This window comes from Antedon mediterranea, chromosome 5, assembly GCF_964355755.1.
Source record: "Antedon mediterranea chromosome 5, ecAntMedi1.1, whole genome shotgun sequence".
Classification (NCBI taxonomy): Eukaryota; Metazoa; Echinodermata; class Crinoidea; order Comatulida; family Antedonidae; genus Antedon; species Antedon mediterranea.
The window spans coordinates 21,048,442-21,070,519 of record NC_092674.1 but is presented as its reverse complement, the minus strand read 5'-3'; the positions used below and the strand labels follow the sequence as shown (position 1 = coordinate 21,070,519).

At 32.7% G+C, this 22,078-nt stretch overlaps 2 protein-coding genes across 2 annotated transcripts; one reads left to right on the top strand and one right to left on the bottom strand.

Annotated features, from left to right (window-relative positions):
* Window positions 1-6,092: 6,092 nt before the first annotated feature.
* LOC140049166 (growth hormone-regulated TBC protein 1-like) lies at window positions 6,093-17,083 on the bottom strand. Its single transcript, XM_072093985.1, has 7 exons — window positions 17,027-17,083; window positions 11,931-12,085; window positions 9,563-9,721; window positions 8,948-9,172; window positions 8,130-8,302; window positions 7,486-7,671; window positions 6,093-6,738 (listed from the first exon to the last, which is right to left on the bottom strand). The coding sequence occupies exons 1-7, from the start codon at window positions 17,077-17,079 to the stop codon at window positions 6,655-6,657; spliced, it is 1,035 nt and encodes a 344-aa protein (XP_071950086.1). The 5' UTR covers window positions 17,080-17,083; the 3' UTR covers window positions 6,093-6,654.
* Window positions 17,084-18,589: 1,506 nt separating this feature from the next.
* Window positions 18,590-21,643, top strand: LOC140049796 (ATP-binding cassette subfamily C member 4-like). The gene is made up of 4 exons (XM_072094744.1): window positions 18,590-18,681; window positions 19,680-19,790; window positions 20,897-21,014; window positions 21,413-21,643. Exons 1-4 carry the CDS (start codon window positions 18,626-18,628, stop codon window positions 21,641-21,643), a joined length of 516 nt encoding a protein of 171 aa, XP_071950845.1. The 5' UTR covers window positions 18,590-18,625.
* Window positions 21,644-22,078: the final 435 nt, after the last annotated feature.

Genomic DNA, 22,078 nt, shown 5'->3' with positions numbered 1-22,078 from the left:
ACATGCAGAATATTCATTAATTTTAATTTCATTTTTTTTTTAAATTTAAGAGCAATAATTCTCTAGAAAATAGAATTTATAATAACTACTCCTACTTTACAAATGTTTGGTTTTCTTTTTAGTTGGCTATGGTACGTTTAGTGGTCAACATGGGTAGGTAGGCTTGTCTTAAGAGTCAGTATGGTAACATTTTACACAAGTAAATCACAATCTTTAAGTTTGATCTATTTTGTTTTGTATAGGTATGTTAAAAATATAGTTGGATATGTATGTTTGAAATTCCAGTTGCCTTATACTGTTATGTTTAATAAATAAATTCACTGAAATGTTGTATTCCAAATGCTTTTGAAATAACACTTCAGCAATTAACAATTGCTGATCATAACTGAAATTATTTATCATTAAAATTTCCAAATGAGGGTTTATAATTGTGGCAAATACAAAATATGTTTATTCTATGTAACAAGGGTATGTCTTAAGACAATAATTATATAATATGATATTAATACCTGATTCACACGTACAGCAATGTACAAAACTACATATTGTAATAAATTGTTTCCTTGGTATGAACTAGGAAAACAAAATCTTGCAATAAGTCGTTGATATAACACAGTGATAACACGCATTCACACATATCTTTCTATTGAGTTTTTAAACAAAACAATTACTGTGCCAAAATAGTGTGAAAACAATGTGTTACATTTGTGGTGTACAGTATGTGTGCATTGGGTATTTTAAGGTAACAACATTCATTCAATTTCTGCACAGCACTATGAATGCTATACATTTAAATTTTATTCTTTTGCAGTTGATTAGATTGAACTATACATATGACTTAATGTAAGACTTGTTATTGTTAAGTTTCTCAGTCTAGTTGTAAAATAATTAGACCACAAATGCTCGAAAATAATGCAGTTGTGTGTCCATTCTACATAGCATGTTGTCAGTTCAGTAAAGATAGGGTATCCAAGAGCGTGTTGCTTTTCATTATTAAATAATCTGTGTCATCCACAGTATTTTGGGTCTTGGGTATTTACATAAGTGTGTTTTGGTAGCACATTGCCATAACCCTAAACTATATATTGCTCTGTGATCTCCTCAATCAAGGCAGCTATGCAATGCCCTTTTATCAAACAAAATAATGTTCACTTACCCAATACTTATTGTTGATTTCATATCTTGGGTTAAATCTTTAGCATGATTCTTCTGTAGAGGCTTTTATTGACAAGGGTTAAACATAGAAATTTAGGTACTGTAATTGTGGTATTCATTCAGAGAGATAAGTTACATGTTAATATCTAGATCATAGGGAAAGGTACAGTATTAGTCCTGTAGGTTGTGAATAGTGTATCAATTTGTACCTTAACCTATGACCTATATGTTGACGAAAAAAAATGTATCATAACTGTCTGCATCATCACTTTGAGCTGAGATTAAAATTGTGATATTAAGTTCTGAACTTGATCTTATATCTGTGTGTTTGTCTTTACAATTTAAATATTGGTGGTCTACATGTGTTGATATGAACCCAACTTTATACCTTTTAAGGTCTTCAAGTTCTCAATTGTAACAAATCCACTTACCAAGGAAATCTAACAGGACACTGCTCGCCTTACCAATATTGTAACAGTCCTTTGATTTTATGTCTGACTGTGACAAATACCAACTGCACATTCTTTGTGACACAGTGTACACACTATATAATGAGGCAGAGGCGTGGAACTGATTGTGTCCCAGCCAAAGATTAACCCTTGGATCTCAGCGTTTGGTTTGCTTTATACTGCATTTGATAAATTTGACGAAACAAAATTCTTCTCAATCATTTAAACTCTGTATCAAGATAATTGTATATATTTTAACATTATTATGTTTAACAATAAGTTTCATACAATAATAAACTTCCTTTGTTTATCTTTGTGCTTTTTGTCAAGCAAACTGTCATGTGTACCTCAAATTCTCCCATTCCAGAGGCCCAGGATTTTCTGGAGGATATCCATCAGGTATTCAATTCACGCCATTTACACCCTTTCACATTAAACACACACTTTTTGATTTTTTAATTCACACCAAACAATGCAGGTGTTGATGCCCTGGTGTGTTATTATCTTATTTTGTTGACAAAGCCTGAAACAAGATTCTTGAATGTGAATACATTTCTGTTAAAAAATAAAGATTTCATTACAGATTTTTGGTTAAAATAAAAGTATTTAATGACAAAATGAAATGGAATGCATCAAGAAAAAGTAAATAAAAAAAGAAATACACATGTATAGTCGTATACATCATGTTTATATCTAATTTACTACAAAACAATTGTGATTTAATTGGTGATATTAAAAAAAAATAAACTAAACAATAAACAGGCAGCCCTGATTGACTTGTATTTGAGTGTATTAATACAAAATAACATTGATACATAAACAAATGAAAAGTAATGCAAAGCTAATGTCATAGGTCATGTATTAAATTACAAGATACATAATAAAATGAAATGTTATGTTGTGAAAACACAGTACTATTTGTGAGGTGTATAATGTGGATACAGCTCCATGTTTACCCCAGGTGCACATGCAGTGTACACACGTGAGTCAATATTTACTCCCAGGTACACATTAGACCTGTATGTCCATGTTTACTCCCAGGTACACATATACACCTGTGAGTCCATGTTTACTCCCAGGTACACATATACACCTAGGAGTCAATGTTTACTCCCATATACACCTGTGAGTCCATGTTTACTCCCAGGTACACATTAGACCTGTATGTCTATGTTTACTCCCAGCTACATTATACACCTGTGAGTCCATGTTTACTTCCAGGTGCACATATACATTTGTGATTCCATGTTTACTCCCAGGTATAACATATACACCTATGAGTCCATGTTTACTCCAAGGTACCCATATACACTTGTGAGTCTATCTTTACTGCCAGGTACACATATACACATGTTAGTCCATCTTTACTCCCAGGTACACATATACACCTGTGATTCCATGTTTACTTCCAGGTGCACATATACACATGTAAGTATATGTTTACTCCCAGGTACACATATACACATGTGAGTCCATGTTTACTCATGTGAGTCCATGTTTACTCCCAGGTACACTATACACATTGAGTCCATGTGTACTCCCAGGTACACATATACAGATGCAAGTCCATGTTTACTCCCAGGTACACTACACACCTGTGATTTCATGTTTACTCCCAGGTACATATAAACACCTATGAGTCCATGTTTACTCCCAGGTACACATATACACCTGTGAGTCCATCTTTACTCCCAGGTACACATATACACATGTAAGTCCATGTTTACTCCCAGGTGCACTATACACCTGTTTAATTACTTATTATAAACCAATATGCTTTATATAAAAACAGCTAAATACTGAAACTGTAATACTAATTCATTAACAAATATTTTATTTATAACTGTCTTGTTATTAATATTCATAATTAGGATTAAATGTATACACGTTTATAATCAGATACAGTTAAAATGTTTACATTATTGCTTCTAATTGGACAATTTTTTTGTGTGCAAAAATACCATTTGAAAAAAAAAAATTTAACATTTAAATCGGGCAAGTATATGGTTTATCAAAGTACATAATAGGTACAAATACTATTTTTACATTTTCATTTGTACAGTAGATATAGTACGTATACATAATTAGCCACTTATGACAACACTAATGATAACATGGGTAACGTCAAACACATGGAGTACCAAGTACAGAAGGACAAACCCAGGATTGTTGGAATAATAATGCTCATATTAATTTATTAGAACAAAAAATATGTAAGCGTAATGACTTCGGCATCATTTATAAAATATCACGGAAAACATACATGTAACTGGCTAAATCTTATAATAGATTATTCTAAGGAAAATATAAAACACATACCATATAATGTTAAACAAGTCAGCTAATCTAGACTATATTTGATCTATAGTCTGTACAATTACTGTATATTGGTATGTGTTCTTTGTTTGTGTTGTTTTTTCAGTGTTAAGTACCATAAAGAAACATTTGCAGCTGATAAATATTGGTTGTTGTATTTATTTTAATTATTATATAATTATTTTAATAGTAATGTCTAAAATTATTTATACAAATACATTGTGGAATGCACATTGGATTAAATGAACAAACATTTGGTTCAGGAAAAATTGGACTTTGCGTGCAAAGTGGACTAATGGGGAGGGGTTTTCTATAAGCAGGAGGAACTTAATGATAATAATTACAATGAATGTACTGTACAGATACAAAACTATAAATATTTATTCACGAATATCAAATAAAACGTTTTAAACTAAATATTGACTATAATTATTTGCTTTTGGTATTTGGTGCAATTTGGAATTCGAATAAACAAAATAAATGTTTAAATCTAAAAATACATATCTATTTATTTTAATGGAAAGGACTATATTATGCTATTAACAATTCCATAACAATTTTCTCGTTATTTACTGTACAGCTTTGGACTAGGCTTTGTAACACATTTTGGTTTTAAAACTCAATACAATCCTTTGAAATTTTATAACAAATGTATGCAGATGATCAACCATTGGGCATCTGCGTGTGGCTTACTTTAGGCACACACACTTAAGTGAAGTTATATGTTCACACATTGACTCCATTGATCACATGTAAAATTCATTCTTGATATATTGTCCCCCTAACAATTTTTTAAACATTTTTTTTTTAATATGCCATTTTAGTCACATAATAGTTATTCACTTTGGAAACAAATTGAAAAAAAAAAAAAGATTTACCTAAAAAAATGATTTACCTGAAAAAATGTAATTTAAAGCAAACTAGGCCATATGCATGGTTGCAGTCGTGTGCACAAATGTAAGTTAGTGTTTACCCACCGACACAGTGAGCTGTAGAGTCGCGTTTAACTTAAAATGGCATATTTAAAATCTGATTTTATTAATCTTCATTTTTCATGTTTTTGGGGGACAAAAACATCTTTGAATAAAAAAGTATTATATCTACAATTTTAAAAAAATATTCACATTTTATAGGTTGAAGGCTTTTCTATGAAAAAATGATTGATTCTCCAACTCTATTAAGAAAAGCCAAATTCTTTATTATATATTTTGGTCTGAACATTTGGAGTAGTAGTAGGAAATCTGTTATCACGTAATACCTCTTTTCTAACTACAATATTACAGATATTGCACTTTACAACATATAAAAGACGAAACATGCCACCAAACAAAATGTAAGCAATTCAGCTTCATAGTGAATTCAATTAATCGAACATAACTCTAGGGGCCTAGTTAGTTTATGAGTTTAGTGAATTTACCCGCTAAGGGCTTCATAGACCAATAATCGCCAAATGGTAGGTAGGTAACCAACTTAACTGGATACATTATTTAAGCCTGAACGTGCCATAAGTAACCAGCAATATTCATAAAATAGATCATTTTGGAATACAGATAGATCACATGTTGGATTCCATCTTGAACCAATATGGTTGGCCAACCACAGCACTCATTTGTAATTGGTTGATAAATGTTTGCTAATATACAAATAATGAATGTTTATGAGTGTAATGGTACAAATAATGGCACGAGGTGAATGATGAAAGGTTATATCAACGAGGCAACGCCGAGTTTATATAACCTTTCATCATTCACCAAGTGCCATTATTTGTACCATTACACGAATACAAAACATTCATTATTTGTTTTATATAACATCTAAATAAATTCTAGTTATTTGAATCAAATAAAAGGTAGCCCTAGCCAAAGCTTACTACATTTCATTCACACACATTGATTAAAAACAGTAACATTTGGTTTTTAATAATTTTATATTAAATGTTATATTTATATGGATTTCGTAAACACGCCTACTTTTGTGTTAATTATGTCAACAAACGACCAAACAATCCTAGGCCTAGCAAGGCTAACACGCCTAGGCTAGGTCTAGCCTAATACTAGCATGGCCTAGGCTAGACCTAGTAGCCTAGTAGTACTAGCTTGGCTGAAAGGCAAAACTTCGACAGACAATTGGAACTTATCTAAGCTAATTATGGTTTTTTTTGATCCGCGAGACGTTTTTTTTTTCGTACACAAAAATGTTTCAAAAAGTACTATTAAACGATCGTTTAATAGTGCGTACTATTGCACGCCATGTGACCCACAATCGTCCAATCAAATGACAGGAATTTATTTAGGTGTTATATAAAAGAAAATAATAGAGGTTGCTGTGAAATCACTCATGCATGCAATTCCCACTGCACAACCTAGGAGTTGTAGTTTGTAGTTAATTTAATTTTGTAGAAATACAATTAATACAACAATTGCTTTAAAAAACAAGAAACTGATTGAATAGAATTTTCACTATTACATAGAGAAAGTGACAAACCTTTTGTACAAGCAAGAGTTTTTAAAATGGAAGAAAAAAAACATAAAAAACTGCAAAATTTGAAATGAATGGCTCATGGCTTGGAAAAAAAAGAATGTATATTTTTGTTTTTTCATAACAGTAATTGTCAAATGTACCTAATGTGTAAAATAGGGTTTCTCCAATGACTTTCTTATAAAAATGCAATCTACATAGTTGCTGGTACTGGTTGTATTGAATATATATAATTTTACTATTCTGTAACTTGATGTTACTGTTCCTTTTGAAGCTTATCTCTCACATCTTGCCTTAATCTGTTTATTGTATCTCGTGTGAGTGAATCTTGGAAGGCAAGCTGTAAAAGAAGTAAAAATATATTACTTTTTTTGTTATTTTTTTGTTATAAACATTAACAAATCTAATTTCAATTTTCTGTGGGGAATAACAATATTAGAAAAATTCTATTCAGGTATAATTTGAAAAATAAACTAACATGCTGTCCAGATCCTAGAGTAGATCTGTAATATACAACTTTGGGGTTAAGCAGTCTCCTGCACATATGCAGCTTGCAAGTTCGTTCTGGCCAAAAATGATCTCTTGCTAATAAAAAGGAGGTTATAACCTTTTGACCCCACACCATCGACAATACAGTATTTCCCATCTCCTGAGGTGTCAAGCATTGTTTCAACATCAATGAAGATCTAAAACTACTTCTACACAGCTCATACCTTATAAGGACGTCTTTGGGATACAACAGTGTACATAACTGAAGCCTAGTCTGCACTAGTAAAATTTTGTTTAAAAACTCAGGAAGAAAGACTCTAGAGTTTGGCAAGAAAAAGATTCTGTAAACTTGGTTTCAGAAGTTAGGCAGTGCACCATTTTGACAAACTAGTTTGTGAATCATTCTTTGGGTTCTTTGCAGTCATGTGTTTGTCCAGATAGACAAAATGACAGCCTCCAGTACTAGTCTAGACAGGAATCACAAACTTCTCCCAACAGTTTTAAACAAGACTTTGTTATAGTAGACTGCTGTAAGCTTTATGTTATGTTTAATGTTTCCTTGTAAAAAGTGTAAGAGTAATTTGTATTGGGTTATTACCTGCATGAATTCATGACAGTCTAAATTGGCTGAACTCTGAGTAGATTCCCTAAATGCTTCTATCAATGCTGTAAAACTGTTTGCTTTCATAATTGTTTGTGCATTGCGACTGATAAGACCTAAAGCTACACGGAATATGATCTTTGACCCCTCGTAGAACATACAGTCCCAAATCCGGAGCACTGTCTGTGGAAATAAAATTATACAACTTTAAAAAGCAGATTTTATTTTTTATTCCATGTATTGACATGTAAAAAATTGTGAAATGTTCGGAATATGTAATGTAACTGGTCTGAATTGCACACAAGTGTGGATGTCACATACAACAACAATATTTGTACATTCATCTATCAAGCGTCTCTTTGTGTTGAGTAGCCAAGAAATAGCGTCAATTCGTCTGTTCACAAGGCCAGGGGCTGAGATGGACAAGTACACCAGAGTAACCCCTTACTCTTCTGAAACATGCACTGAGCCAATGTGTACTGTACACTTGATCTCCAGTTTTAAGTCCTTATCTGAGAAGACTTGTTCTAGCACCAGAACTATGGTCGAGTGGACACTGTGCTGATTTTATGACAATGGTACTCATCGCCTTACTGCATGGCAACTCAACTAAAAAAAAATTGTTGAAAATAATAACTTACCTCAATAGGCAATACATCAAGAAAGAGACATATAAACCATTTAGTTGTAGGAAGTGACAACTCTAAGTCATGCTTCAGAATGTGAGCAGCTATCTCTGGCATCTTCAGTTTCAGTAACTCCATTAGAACACCTTGCTCTACCTTAGTACCAATAAGATCCTCAGAGTAATAACCTGTTTTTTCATAAGAAATATTCACCTTTAGAATTTGCTCATGGAATTTTATTCTATAAACCTCTATCAAATGTACCAAAGTTGAGAATATCTTTTTACATGATGTTACATCTTCTGGATTAAAATGGCAAAGATGGTTGCAGTACATGAGAAAAATTCTTAATCCTACTTACTGTACTTCCTTTTTAAAGGAAATTATATATTGTACCACATACTTCTTTTCTTTAGTTCCAGAGAACAGAAAACTCTGTCAGTAATATTCATTCATTTCAAGTTTTTAATGGCTCTCTGACCGTCTGGCTTTAGAATAGGTCAGAATTGACATGACAAATTTCGGACTGTGTGACTGTGTAGTGATTTTCAGTTAAACAAAGAATTTTATGAGAATTATATGCAAACTGTGTGACTTTCTACAAAAACTGTCATTGTTTATCTCGTTACAATCAACAATCAGGGTGTCCTGATTCTTTTGGCTTAGAAACATGCTTACAATTGTGTAAACTCAGCCTATATAAACTTTTCAGTGTACAGAATATTCTTCAAATAAGTTTCATTTGCAGACACCTCTTGTAAGAAAAATGTCTCTGATGCCAAAAGTGTCCGCTTAATACAAATGGCTCAACTGTGTAATTTATAAATACGAACCTGGCTCCAACAGTTCATCAAGGAGGGCATCAAGTAGAAAGAAACATTTCTCCTCATCTTTGACAATGACTAACATGAGAGCTGTGATGAAGTTCATTCCTTGACAATAACCTACTTTCGTGTTGTGATGTCCATACGCGGTCAGAACGTTTTCTAAGGACGGACGTTTACTGTTTGTAGCATCATTACAGTAGAAAATATTTTCAGGGAATGTTCGGTGAAGGTCTTTAAAAAAAATGTATTATAATCATAGAGTTATTATATTACAACTAGAAAGTCGACTTTAACACAATCACAGCTCAAAAAGTGAGCTACCATACACCCCATCGAATATCTGAATCACATCAGGTACACAGTTTAAAGACTAGGTTATGCACCACTAATGTATTCTACAATGCAGCCCGTTGAGTGTATGAAGTCAATGATATTATGTATTCAAAAATGTATACTGGAATCAGCATTTTAGTATCATATTCAGAGTTTTTTTCTTTGTTATAAAAACAGTATTCAAATGTACAGTACAATACAAACATTATTGTCATTTGTACATAATTTCACAATTGTTTAAAATACTTTATCACTAATCTAAATATTTTTCTTTTGGTCATACTGTACCTATTTTAATGGTTTCACAGAGAGTTTCGTTTTGGGGTCCATTTAGTAATCGTTGATAAAGGCCAGAATTATTGGCCATTCGTCCACTTGCTCCACTAACCGTCATCCATACATCAGCTCTGTGTTCACTTGGAATGCCCTTTCTAACATATCGTTTCACTGAAGAATAAAACAAGAAATATTTCTTTTTAAAAACGTGGCTCAACTTTTTGATGTACTGTAAGAGTTAATTAAAATGCTGATGCTTTTTTTAAAATTGATATTCTATTTAATAATTTAAGAAACAGGCAAAATGAAAACATTGTACTAATTACACAAGTCTTACAGACTATTCTCTGCATACATCTCAACACTCTTTTCCCAGACGTGCTTTGAGGTTTGCAATGCTAAAGGCATGGCACGAACAAATATTTTACCATTCAATGTAATAATAAACGTGGAATTAACTTATAGAATATTACTTCGCACAGCAATAATACTTTAACAATGCGAGAATGCTTACAGTAGATGTCTTAATTTCTGAATTTTTATTGTAATGCTTTTGCCAATATTTTTGATTTTTGTTTTTAATTTGTCTACTTACATAACGGAGAACTATTTTATAAGCCGGTATGTGCATCTTAAATTGCTGGTACTGAAATGGAATGCAGTTTTTTTTTTACAAGTTTATGAATAGCTTTCTCTTTCTTTTGCCAGAACTATTATTCCACAAAGACAAACAAACATCAACTGTTTCCAAAAGGGTGGATATGACTTTTTCGTGCAGTATATCAATATTATTATTTTTTATTTATATTTTGCATATAATATATATGATAGATTCAAAACAAAAAAAACAGTTAGAAAATTGTTTGGTTTCGTACGATGAAACGCACCACATGTCTTTTAACACTTTCACCGCCAAAGACGGAAATCTCCGTCTTTCGATGCCCAGCGCCAGACCGCCAAAGACGGAAATTTTCGTCTTTGGCTTTTTATTGCACAATTTGTTAGATCAGGTATATATGGACCGCATGTAGAAATTTCAACATCCAAGTCGATCTGGACCGCAAATATTTTGATACTTTATTAACTCCTAGTGCCATTGGCCCAGCTGGCCTACATCGCGTCCTATCCGTAAACAACATAATGTGCTTACTGCGCGCGGACGAATCAATTGCAGAAATATTTGCCGACTCTGACTCTGAAAATGAGTATTTATTATCCCCAGATGATGAAGGTACTGCATATTTGTACCTAAATCTGGTTTATAAAATGTAATAAATAATAAGAGATAATTTAGCTAGCCTGGCCTAGGCTAGTTTGTAGAATAGGTTGAGAAACGTGAAACCTATCTCTGCTTTGTTCTCCGATTGAGCCTAAAGTGCTAAAAGTGAGCCAAGTTCTTTGTACAATTATGTGGTATTACAGTTTTATTTCAATAAAGTGTTTGGTACCATTGGAAAGTTTATTTCTATCTCATTATTTGAGTGTATATTGCATGTTATTCTGATTACAAACACCCTTGCTATGAGCTTTGAAAAACAGGTAAATTTATCTAAAATGGCTGGCGGTGAGGGGTACTTCCTTTATTGAATGCCTGGCGGTGAAAGTGTTAATAAAATGAAATGCATAAGTGTCACGCACACAAAATAAACATACACTACAGTATGACTATTATTAAAATATCAATATTATATTTAAAGTACAATTCCAGATGGCAAGTTTAATTGAGTTCACAGAGATGACTGAATAAAATAAATTATGTAATCAAATTTGCATTAGTATTTAAAGTTGTATCAATAATCTAAATTTAGAAAAACAATCATTGATTTTCCATGTGAATATTGCACTCGCAGACTTCAGTACAATTTTTAGTACTTTTCATTATTCAATTTTTTTTTAAATTTTCCGAGTAAAGAGAGATTGTCATTTCTTAATTGAGTGAGCAATGTTTGCCACTGGCGAATGATTGAGGGAAGCGTGTAATTACGGCAAGGTACTTCCTTTTTTTTAAATATGGTATTAAGATTTAAGAGCTTCTTGAGAGTGTTAGAAGTTGGACTTCTGATCGTGAGTTTGAGTCATATGCATGCTCGTTGCATTGCTTGTGTCCATATATTAGGCAAGACTTTACAGTAACTTACATTTTCCTCCCTCGACCAAGGGTGACAAATATGGGAACCTGGTTAGGTCAACACCGACTGTGCTGATTACTGGCGACATTATGGAAGAATATTTTTATACACGTGTTTGATAAAAATAACCAGGGTAATACTGTAATGTGAAAGCATCATTTGGAATACTGTATGCGTATAATGTGTACATCATGATCATAATTATTCAATCATATCAGTAACAAAAATGTAAAGAACTTTGATTCTTTTACCTTTTCTTGATTTTGATATTGCTTTTGTTGTTTTGAGTACTTTTTTCCATTTGATGGCTCTTCTTGTTAAAGTTGCTAAATAGTCAGACATAAAGGCTTCATATGAATCATAATCAAAATCTGCAGATCTTCTGAATCCATAAGGATCAATTTCACTAAAATAATACAATTGAAAAAAAAAGAATGATTTTCTTCTTCTTTCTAATACTTCTACTTTTGTTATGCTACTATAGTGTAAAATGTGATAAATATTAAAATGATGGGAACACACTTCTGATGTTTTTCTCCTGAACATTTTCCCCTAGTATCTAGAATGGGAAATCTAATAAAATTCAATGACCGTGACCAAATTAGGACCAAATATTATAGGATGATAGAATTATAAGGATAAAGAGAAACTGCATACAGTATGGTGATAAATTGGTATGCAGAACATAAGATATAGCCTAAACCATGTAGGCTAGTATTAGTAATAGACAAAAAAAAGTGTAAAACAGTACCTCAATTGTTTTAAATTATCTTATAAATTCTATTGTAATACCGTACAGTAAAGTTGTAGGCTTTTAGCTTGAATAAATGTTTACAGTAGGCCTATTTACAGTAAGCCCATTTCTATTGATCATACACTCCAATAATTATCGATCAATAGTTTCCCTGTACTGTATGTTTCATAATTTGTTGGATTTTTTTGTGTTACACGAGCTTGTTGAAAATAAGCACTTTCTTATCAGTGGGGGGATAGTTCAAATTACGCAGTAAAATCTCTATTCTTTTGTACACACATTTTGTAAATAGAGAGGCATTTTAAAATGCTATGAAAAATAAATGGTGTGGTAAAAAATGTTTTCAGATGACTAAATATAGGTAATATAACTTTAATTTTACATTTCTGGTACTTTTATTCAACTTCAGATTTTTATTTTCATGGTATAGCAAAAATTATCCACCGTATATCCACCATCTTTTTTCACCTTCTAGGGAGTCACCAGACATGTTATTACAATAGGTTAAACTACTTAACTACTGAAAAAAAGTCTTTCTGGTTTTTATGGCAGAATTTTGCCAAATTTTGTATTTGACCATATTAAGGTTAATTCATGTTTTTTCATCTTGATTTCTGTTACAAATATTTGATTTATGTACAATTAACCAGATTATATTTAAAATTCATGCCTGTACCTGAGCTTTAAAACTAATGTGTTAGTGGATGGCTTGGAACAACTGGTTGCCTTTTAGTAATTTTGTCTGTTCATGCAATGGTAGCTACAGTATGTATTATTTTTTAAATATTATTATTTAAATACAAAAAAAAACTAAAATAAACAAAAACAGAATCTGAAAATAGATCTATACAGAATTTAAATCAAATAATCACAATGATTTTATAGATGCCCACACTAAAAATAGAAACTTACCAGAGACCACGATTTGTCAATTGGTTGAGGATTACGTATGTCCACATCTTATAGGATAATTTTCAATTTAAAAGGTACTACATGTATTTTGTACTAATTCACCATTGAAACGTTAATTAAACTTTAAATTAACACAGAAAAAGTCCAAATAACCATTCGAATAGTCTGAGTTACCTTCACTTTACAAAAGCTAAATTTATTCATGTTTCTAATTTCATTTTATTTATTGTTTGCATAATCTACTGTGTAAAATGATACTGTATTGGTAACAGTTCCTGATTGATTTGAGTATTTAAACATCCTCTAACAAATGTTTGATGCTATGTGATGGCACTAAGTTTCAAATATTTCTTTTAGGAGGTACAGTTCTCAGTGAATACTGTAGGTTCAATTTTCTGTAGAATTGGGCCTTAAGGCCAATTTACACAGACGAGCGGTAACAGTGTGCTAACAGTAAGCAGAAAACAAAAAGTATAAAATCTACAGTATTTTATTTCTTATGGCCATTTTCACAGAAAGCGAAACAGACAGGGGTTTAAGAGGAAAGAAACAGATTTTATTTTTTTCAAAATATTATGCCATAATTTTTTATTCGACTTGATTGATGTGCAAGATTAGCGCTCATTTAAATTTGCCTTTATACAGCGTTACTGATACCATACCATGTTTTCAGCACAATGATTACGGTAGTATTTTTTACTAATTCCTATGGAGTAATACTAGATTTTAATTTTACAATTTCAGTACAATTTGGACTGTATTTTTATTGTTTTTAGTTAATATGTAGGCTAATTAGGAGATCTAGACTAGATCTAAAATTATGTGCTTTGAAATCTGCCACATACAGTACTGTAAAATACCATGACTATATTTAATAAATAGTTAGTACTTGAAGATACTGTCAGTACTTGAGTATACCCACTTCAACTACAGTACTTACAACCATAGTATTAACATAGAGTACCTGACAAACATACTCAATGTAACCTTTTGTTTAATTTAAATAATCCTTTATTATCACAGTAGTTTAACATGACATGCCAAACGCAATTCATTTGTTACATTCTAATGTTTAATTTGTCAATTAAGCATATTGCAACGTCCCATATTGAATGTATTATAGATCTCTACTCATCAGTTATCTACAGTACAGTTGAAATGGTTCTGTCAGACGAGGATCAGCCTAGGTCTACCTAAGTACAGTAAGGCACGTTTGTCCCCGTGCGAAGGCATGCTCATTGTAAAAAAGATTATATTTGAGTGATATCATTACAATTAAACATTAAAATCAATTTCTAGAGGTTAAAGACATTCTTTAGTTAGATAGTGTTGAATATGGTTTTGAGAAAGTGAATCCAACCAAGTTTTTCACCTTGATTCTGATACATAATACTATGTTTATTACAACAGGTCACCAACTTATAATATGTAGGAAAAGATGTACTGTAATACTTACACATATCATGTTTAAGCGGCGCTATTTCCGTTTCGCACCTGTCGTTTATTTCGACTCAAAATTGGTTAAGTAACTTTATCGTGAGTACCACACCTTAGAATTTGGCCTCAAAAATACTTTTACGAAGGAGATCACACAAAAAGTAAAAAATAAATCCTTTAAATTGATGAATTTACAGACGTGTTTCTCACACGTCATCGGTTTGTGAATTTCGCATACTCCATGTTCAATGTTGTTGTTTCTATGGAGCGCCAAAAGAGCAATCATAATAGAGGGCTAAAAACTCAGTAAATTGTGTATATTTAATGCATTTATTGGTGAAAATTACGTTCAATTTTATCATATTTTGTCAATGTCAATGCAACAAAAATATTACTGTTGATACCAAGGAATAATTTCGGGTATTGCTAAACACCGCAAACCCCCGCAAACCTCCAAAAAAACATAGCAAACCCCATTGAACCAACATAAAAGTGATTGAATCATGTAGTGTACAACCCACTGGGTATATCCATGTAAAAAAAATAATACATTTTTACTGTTAACTAATTATTTTTGGGGTAAAACATCATTTTTTGGTCAAAAATGATTGCTAAACCCTGCAAACCTCCAAAAAAATATAGCAAACCCCATCGAACCAACATAAAAGTGATTGAATCATGTAGTGTTGGTTCGATGGGGTTTGCTATGTTTTTTTGGAGGTTTGCGGGGGTTTGCGGGAGTTTGCGGTGTTTAGCAATACCCATAATTTCGCCAGTGTAGCATAGCAAAAAGCTATACAAAACATCCTTATTGCTACACATTTCTGATATCGTGTAGCAAAAAATACAATACAAAACTATGTTTCTCGACTAAAAAATCAGTTTGATTAGCAATATTGCTAAAGAAAATGTTAAATGAAATTTTTCCCTGGATACTGTACATGGTTTTTGCAGGAACTTTTAGGAATGAAAATCGACAAATTCATCATCATATTACATGTACTGTAGGGGTATACCTGATAATATTCCTCTTAGTCTATAGTCTTACTCTTAGTTAGGCCTAGGGTTGGTTGCTATTTAAAAACAGCAAATTATTAGCAGTAAAATGTTACAGCATTTTTATTGACAAAATATATTAAAATTAAACGTGTATTTCAATAATAAATGCATTAAAAGAAGACGCATTCCACTGAGTTTTTAACCATCTATTGTTGTTGCTCTTTTGGCGCTCCATAGAAACGAAAATATTGAACTTCGAGTATGCTAAATTCGCGAACGCTATGCGAGAAACATGTCTGTAAAATCATCAATTTAAGGATTTAATATTTGTTACCTTTTATGTGATTGTTCTTCATAAAAGTACTTATGAGGCCCAATTTTAAGGTGTGGTATTCACAATAAGTTGCTTAACAATTTGGAGTCAAAAGGAAGTCGAAATAAAAACAGGTGCGAAACGGAACTAGCGCCGTTTAAGCTTGCTGTTGGCTTTAGATTCCCATTATATAAGTATAGATAGGAAGAAATGCCCTAGATGGCTGGGTCGAAATGATCACAGGCGAAATGTTCCTGACTTGAAACTCCCAAAAAATTAGATTTGAGAGTCTTGGTGCGGGGAGTGAGAGCTTGTTGAGGTTTATTCAAAATCTGGTACTTGACATACTGTAACTACTCTTCATTAATTCTTGGTACATTAATTAGCACATAATACAAAATAAATGAGGAGGCAGCTCCTATCTTAACAAGTTACAGTATCAAAATAACTCATTATTAATTTTAATATAAGTATAAAAGGATGGTATGGTAAGCAAGCAGCAATAGCCTGGCTAGCCCTAAACTAAAATACCATTTACCAAGTTTGCTGCACTTTTAAATTGTTGTTTACATTGGTCGAACGATCATGTATACACAGTGTGCCAATTGTGCCTAGCTAGTATAGGCAATAGGCCTACATTACCTACATTTTAGGCCTAGGCCCACTCGGACCAAGCAACTAGGCGGCCCCGTAATCGTGTAGCCTGCCTAGCCCTACTAGGCCTACATACATAGCCGGGGCTATAGCTAGCTACTGTACTAACTAAGGCCTCCTAGCTAGGCTCTAGCTAGGCTAGCTTTAGACTAGCCTAGGCCTAGGTAGGTAGTCTTTAGTTTACGAAGATTATGAAAACATTTCAATTTATACAAAAATACACAGTTCATTATTAAAATCTCATACTAACATAGTGTAATTAAATGAAGTGTACTTACTCTCTAAACGATAAATCTGATTCCACTTTCGGTTCTTCCGACTTTTCTGCCATTTCGCTTTAGTATCTCTTTTTTTGACTGCCTGCGCAATCATCAACTCAAAAAACACAACTTTGTAATAAATTTTACGCATGACCAGTCACGAGCTCCACCAAATTCACGGGGGCGCCGTTCATGTATTTAATAGTCCATAGGATAGTACATTGTATTACCTGTATTCAATTCAATTCAACTTTTATTTCAGACAACTGTCAATGATAAATAAAAATAATAAACAAAAAATATTTCTTACAAAAAATGCCGCTCGACATTTAAAAATTAATCATTGTTCTTTTGATTAATTTATGATTAATTATTAAAAAGATGTCTTTTAATCGCAAAGATACATACAAATAGTTCTTTAATTATGAATCACATGCCCATTTTTTCACTAGTTAATAATTGTATACACAGCATTTGAAAGAAGACATGTGTACCTTTCCAACAATGTATTATTTGCCAACAAATATTAATCTACTAATTAAAAAATGGCACTTAAAAATGGTCAATTTTGAACTTTAATGTGCTGTAGCCTGTTTGTGTGTGACCTCAACCTGAACTGTTGTAGGCATGCAACTAGAGACAACGTGTGTGGTACAAGTGAAAATTCTTCCACAATCTGTTGATTCGCGTCAACCAATTCGAATCCAAAATCGTTAACGTGTGAGCCCTCATAGACTCTCTCCCAGACGTTTTTTGGGTCCCGCAGCTGGGACCTATAAATTATAGTCGAGTTTCAAAATTCGCCAAACTGTCGGCTTTAGATACTAAAGCTATACCGCTATGAAACAGCTTATTAATGAATATGTCCTCATGGGACTCGACATAGCTGGCTAGGAGCAGCTGCGCGAAAAGATAAAGGTTAGAAGACCATATGTGTCTCTCCATTTATAATACATTCTTGAATTTACACCATGCGATGGAAATTTCCTCCATATTTCCTCTATTCTGCAATCTCTTGAGTCGAAGTTAAATGACATACTGATAGTGCCAGAGAGTCAATACTATCATACTTTCACTCTCCCAACTGTTTTGGGTGTCCCATTGATTCTTCAAACAGCATGACCTACAGTTGGATTTTTATTATTAAAAACATTATCGTTGTTGACGATTGAATTTCTACTCCGAATATAACAAAATATCCCAATATAAATCTAAAACCAATATAGGCCTAAAGACGTTTTATAATCAATGCGTGGAAAGTGGAAATCATATGAGCACACGTACATTTTGTACGATAATTTCTTATACTCAAACATTAACATTTAAAACAATAAAAAAGACGTTTATAATCAATTTATGCGTTGAAAGTGGAAATAATACCAATAAAAAGTCACCCGAAATTGTACTCTCAACGGCAATGCAACTTAATAGACAACAAGTAGGCTACAATTAACAATTATTCCACAGTAGTAAATTATAACGGTCTGGCCTCAATGATCAGTAGACCATATCACTTAATCCTGATAATAGTACATGTATTATTAGGTCATAATATTGTACAACTGTGTTGCGTTAGAAAAATTCATAGCCTACAGCTCTCTTGAATTGCAAGTGAAAATGCCAGAGATACACCCTTACAACAAAGCTAACTGGATTTCGAAGCTGTTCTTTTGGTAAGTATAGATTATAAACTAGCCTACACTATTTTTGTAAAATAAGCTTTTTGTACACGGTTCTCGACTGTGTGTTGAGCTCGTCTACTGTATTTATTTTGGTAGTAGGCCTACGGTGCTACGTTCCATTCTATTATTGTTTCTTTTGAATGTATTCAATCTGTTCATACGATTCCGAGTTAGAGCTTTCAATCGCGAACACTACAGAAAAGGTCTTGACTATACCGATCTGAATATCCGATTCTCAATACCGTAAGGTCATACTCTGTGTAAGTGTATCCAGTTTCATAGGCAAATACTGTGATACAGTATCACATCGCCTGTATCATAGACCGTTTGATCCCTTTACCATGAGATGACAGGCAAATGTTGTTTAATTGTCACGTGTTAGTTGACAAATAAAATGTTGTCATGTGGAGATGCACTGTTTTTGGATGGACAAACCGTGTCAAAAGTAAAATTCAGAATAATATGTTTAAATCATTTTTACTTACCAAATTCAACTCAGTAAAAAGACTCATCTTCATCCCTATATTCAGACATTATCAGAAAAAGAAGGGCTAGTCAGGCACAGCAAACAATATCCATAAACCGTTTCTGATTCTCAACACATTGCGTGTAGGCCTATACTTTATACAATCAAACTTGTAAAATATAGTAGCCAAATGTGTACTATATAAAAAGTAACTATTTATCACAAAATCTAGGGTTTGAGTGCCTAGACCTCTTAGTAGATTTATATCATGGAGAATTATGGTAGCTTTGTGGTTTAGTAAAGAACTATAGCTAAATAGACATGATATGCCTAGGTGAGATTAGTAGTACCGTGAATTCTAGAACTCTTATATCTCAAAGGCAAATGTATAAATAAAGGGTTTTAAGATTTAAAGTTGAACATAAGTAAAATATTCTGAAGTGAAAGATAAAATTGATATTCAAAAAGAAGTTCCAAGCATTCTTATTTGGATAATATGTCAAACATTTAATCGTGTTTATAGGTGGCTTGGTCCTCTATTCAAGAAAGGATACAAGAAACCATTAGAATTGAATGATATGTACCCGTTGCTTGATGAAAACAAGACAAAGTACCTCACCGATTGCCTAGAAAGGTAAATGTATACTGTATGATAACACAGAATGATTTACTTTTCTAATTCATTCATTCATTCATTCGTTCGTTCGTTCGTTCGTTCGTTCGTTCGTTCGTTCATTCGTTCGTTGGTTCGTTAGCTCGTTCGTTGGTTCGTTCGTTCATTCGTTCGTTCGTTGGTTCGTTCGTTCATTCGTTTGTGCTTTCGTTCATTCGCTCGTTTATTCATTCATTCGTTCGTTTATTCATTTATACGTTCGTTTATTTATTTATTCGTTCGTTCATTCGTTTGTTTATGTATTTATTCATGTATTCATTTCATCATTTATTCATTAATACGTTCAATTATTGGTTCATTTATTCATTCAATGATTTGTTCAATTATTCGTTCGTTCATTCATTTTGTCAAAATCAATAATATACACGAAGAAGTTTCTAGAAGAACAAGATTCAATAAACTTGAAATGGAATTTAAGATGGTATAAACTTTCGATGAAATTAAACATTTAAGCTGATAATTAAATGTTCATGATCATTTGTGGCACAATGATATGGAAAAGGACTAACGTAGAGGTGTGCTGGTCCAGTAAAATATTTGGCAACATTCAGAAGCTGTTGACCATCATTCCTATTTTTTTATACTTTTTGTTTTAATCCGCTCAGAGAATTGTGTTGCTTTGAATAAGTTGTGTAAGCGTGGTTTGAATGAAATAAAGTAATTCGTCAATAATTACGTCATTATCTTACATAATTATGCCTATATCCATCTCAAACAAAGACAAGAGTAATAGTTATTTAAAGTGTTATTAATTCCATTATTGTGAAAGTTCAATTTCCTGTTTTGCAAAATTCCTCGGAAAGCTGCTGCGAAGAAGTTAATTATTTACCGTTCAAATACTATCCAACTACTGTAACTACAGTATAACATTTTAAAATATTTAAAAATAAAAAAAAATAATCTTAAAGGGGCTGTCTAGGCGTAATGTTAATAAATATGAGTTGTCCGGAGGAAGCTATTTCTGGGGGTTGTTATCCGTTGGTACTGAACAATCGTAATTCTCCACGAACAGGAATAATTATTATGTTGAGTCAAATGTAGTTTTATAAACATTTTGTTTTTATTAGAGAATGGGATAAGAAGATTCACAAGAGAGGCGATGTTATAAATCCTAGTCTTAATATTGCCTTAGCACAGTTCGTATGGAAAACGGTTCTCTCCACAGGCGTGTTGGTCACAATAGAGGTTAATTATTGATGATATTTTTTAGCGTAGGCCTATTCATTTTACATATTTCTCCCGTTTTGGTATTCTATTTACTAGTACTAGGCCTACATCTCATAGGCCTACAATAAACCAATGATATGTAATATTTTAAAGAGGGTGGTAAATTTAAGTCCACATGAAAGCGAGTTTACCAAAACAAGACTGTGACATCAGGACGACGGTGTGATATCATGCACTGGCGAGTGACACTTACGATGTCATCCATTTTTAAATCAAATGACTACATACTCGAATTACGACGACTGAACAAGAACTAACTCATCATGCTTAATTCCAATTGAGACAGGCGACTATGCAACCACCAGTCGCCTGGTACTGTTTTGTACACTAAAATTATCTACATCTCTATTTATCAGGAAGTGTGTAAAATAGTAACGCCACTATTTGTAAGCCGTCTAGTCACATACTTTTCCGTAGAATCGGATATAACTACTCAAGATGCCTATGTTTGTGCATCTGTTATTGTACTCCTGACCATTGTTGCAAATGCAGTATATCACCCGTTCTACTATTTTAGCCAATTGTTAGGCATGAATGTTCGAGTTGCATGTAGCGGCCTAATATATAGAAAGGTGAGTACCTTTTAATGTATTATCAATTACTAAATTGCTTAATTCGGGACGCGACGTAATCAAACTTTTGCCTAGCACATGACTGTGCGACATCATTTTTTTTATAAATATTTTGTATTTATAGGCTCTTAAGCTGAGTAGTATCGCATTAACTAAGACGACCGTTGGACAAGCCGTAAATCTCTTATCCAATGACGTCAACAGATTTGACCAAGTGAGTTTCATTTTCTCCTGTCACCAATTATATATATTCATTTCTAACCTTTGTATTTGTATTTGCTAATAATTAATTGACTAATGTTATGATGTTTGTTAAATGATAGGTGTTCAGCTATATGCACTTTATTTGGATAGCACCACTGCAACTAGTTGTTGTCACAGCTTTACTATGGCAACAATTAGGCCCATCGTGCCTTGCTGGTGTATCCATTATTCTACTGATGATTTTAA

Excerpts from the sequence above, each read along its gene's own strand:
- LOC140049166 (XM_072093985.1), bottom strand. The coding sequence starts at position 17,079 with ATGGCAGAAAAGTCGGAAGAACCGAAAGTGGAATCAGATTTATCGTTT. Across the intron at positions 8,303-8,947 it reads TGATGAACTGTTGGAGCCAG|GTTATTACTCTGAGGATCTT; the intron begins GTTCGTATTTAT and ends ATGAAAAAACAG. Across the intron at positions 6,739-7,485 it reads ACTGTCATGAATTCATGCAG|CTTGCCTTCCAAGATTCACT; the intron begins GTAATAACCCAA and ends CTTCTTTTACAG.
- LOC140049796 (XM_072094744.1), top strand. The coding sequence starts at position 18,626 with ATGCCAGAGATACACCCTTACAACAAAGCTAACTGGATTTCGAAGCTG. Across the intron at positions 19,791-20,896 it reads CTCACCGATTGCCTAGAAAG|AGAATGGGATAAGAAGATTC; the intron begins GTAAATGTATAC and ends TGTTTTTATTAG. Across the intron at positions 21,015-21,412 it reads GCGTGTTGGTCACAATAGAG|GAAGTGTGTAAAATAGTAAC; the intron begins GTTAATTATTGA and ends TCTATTTATCAG.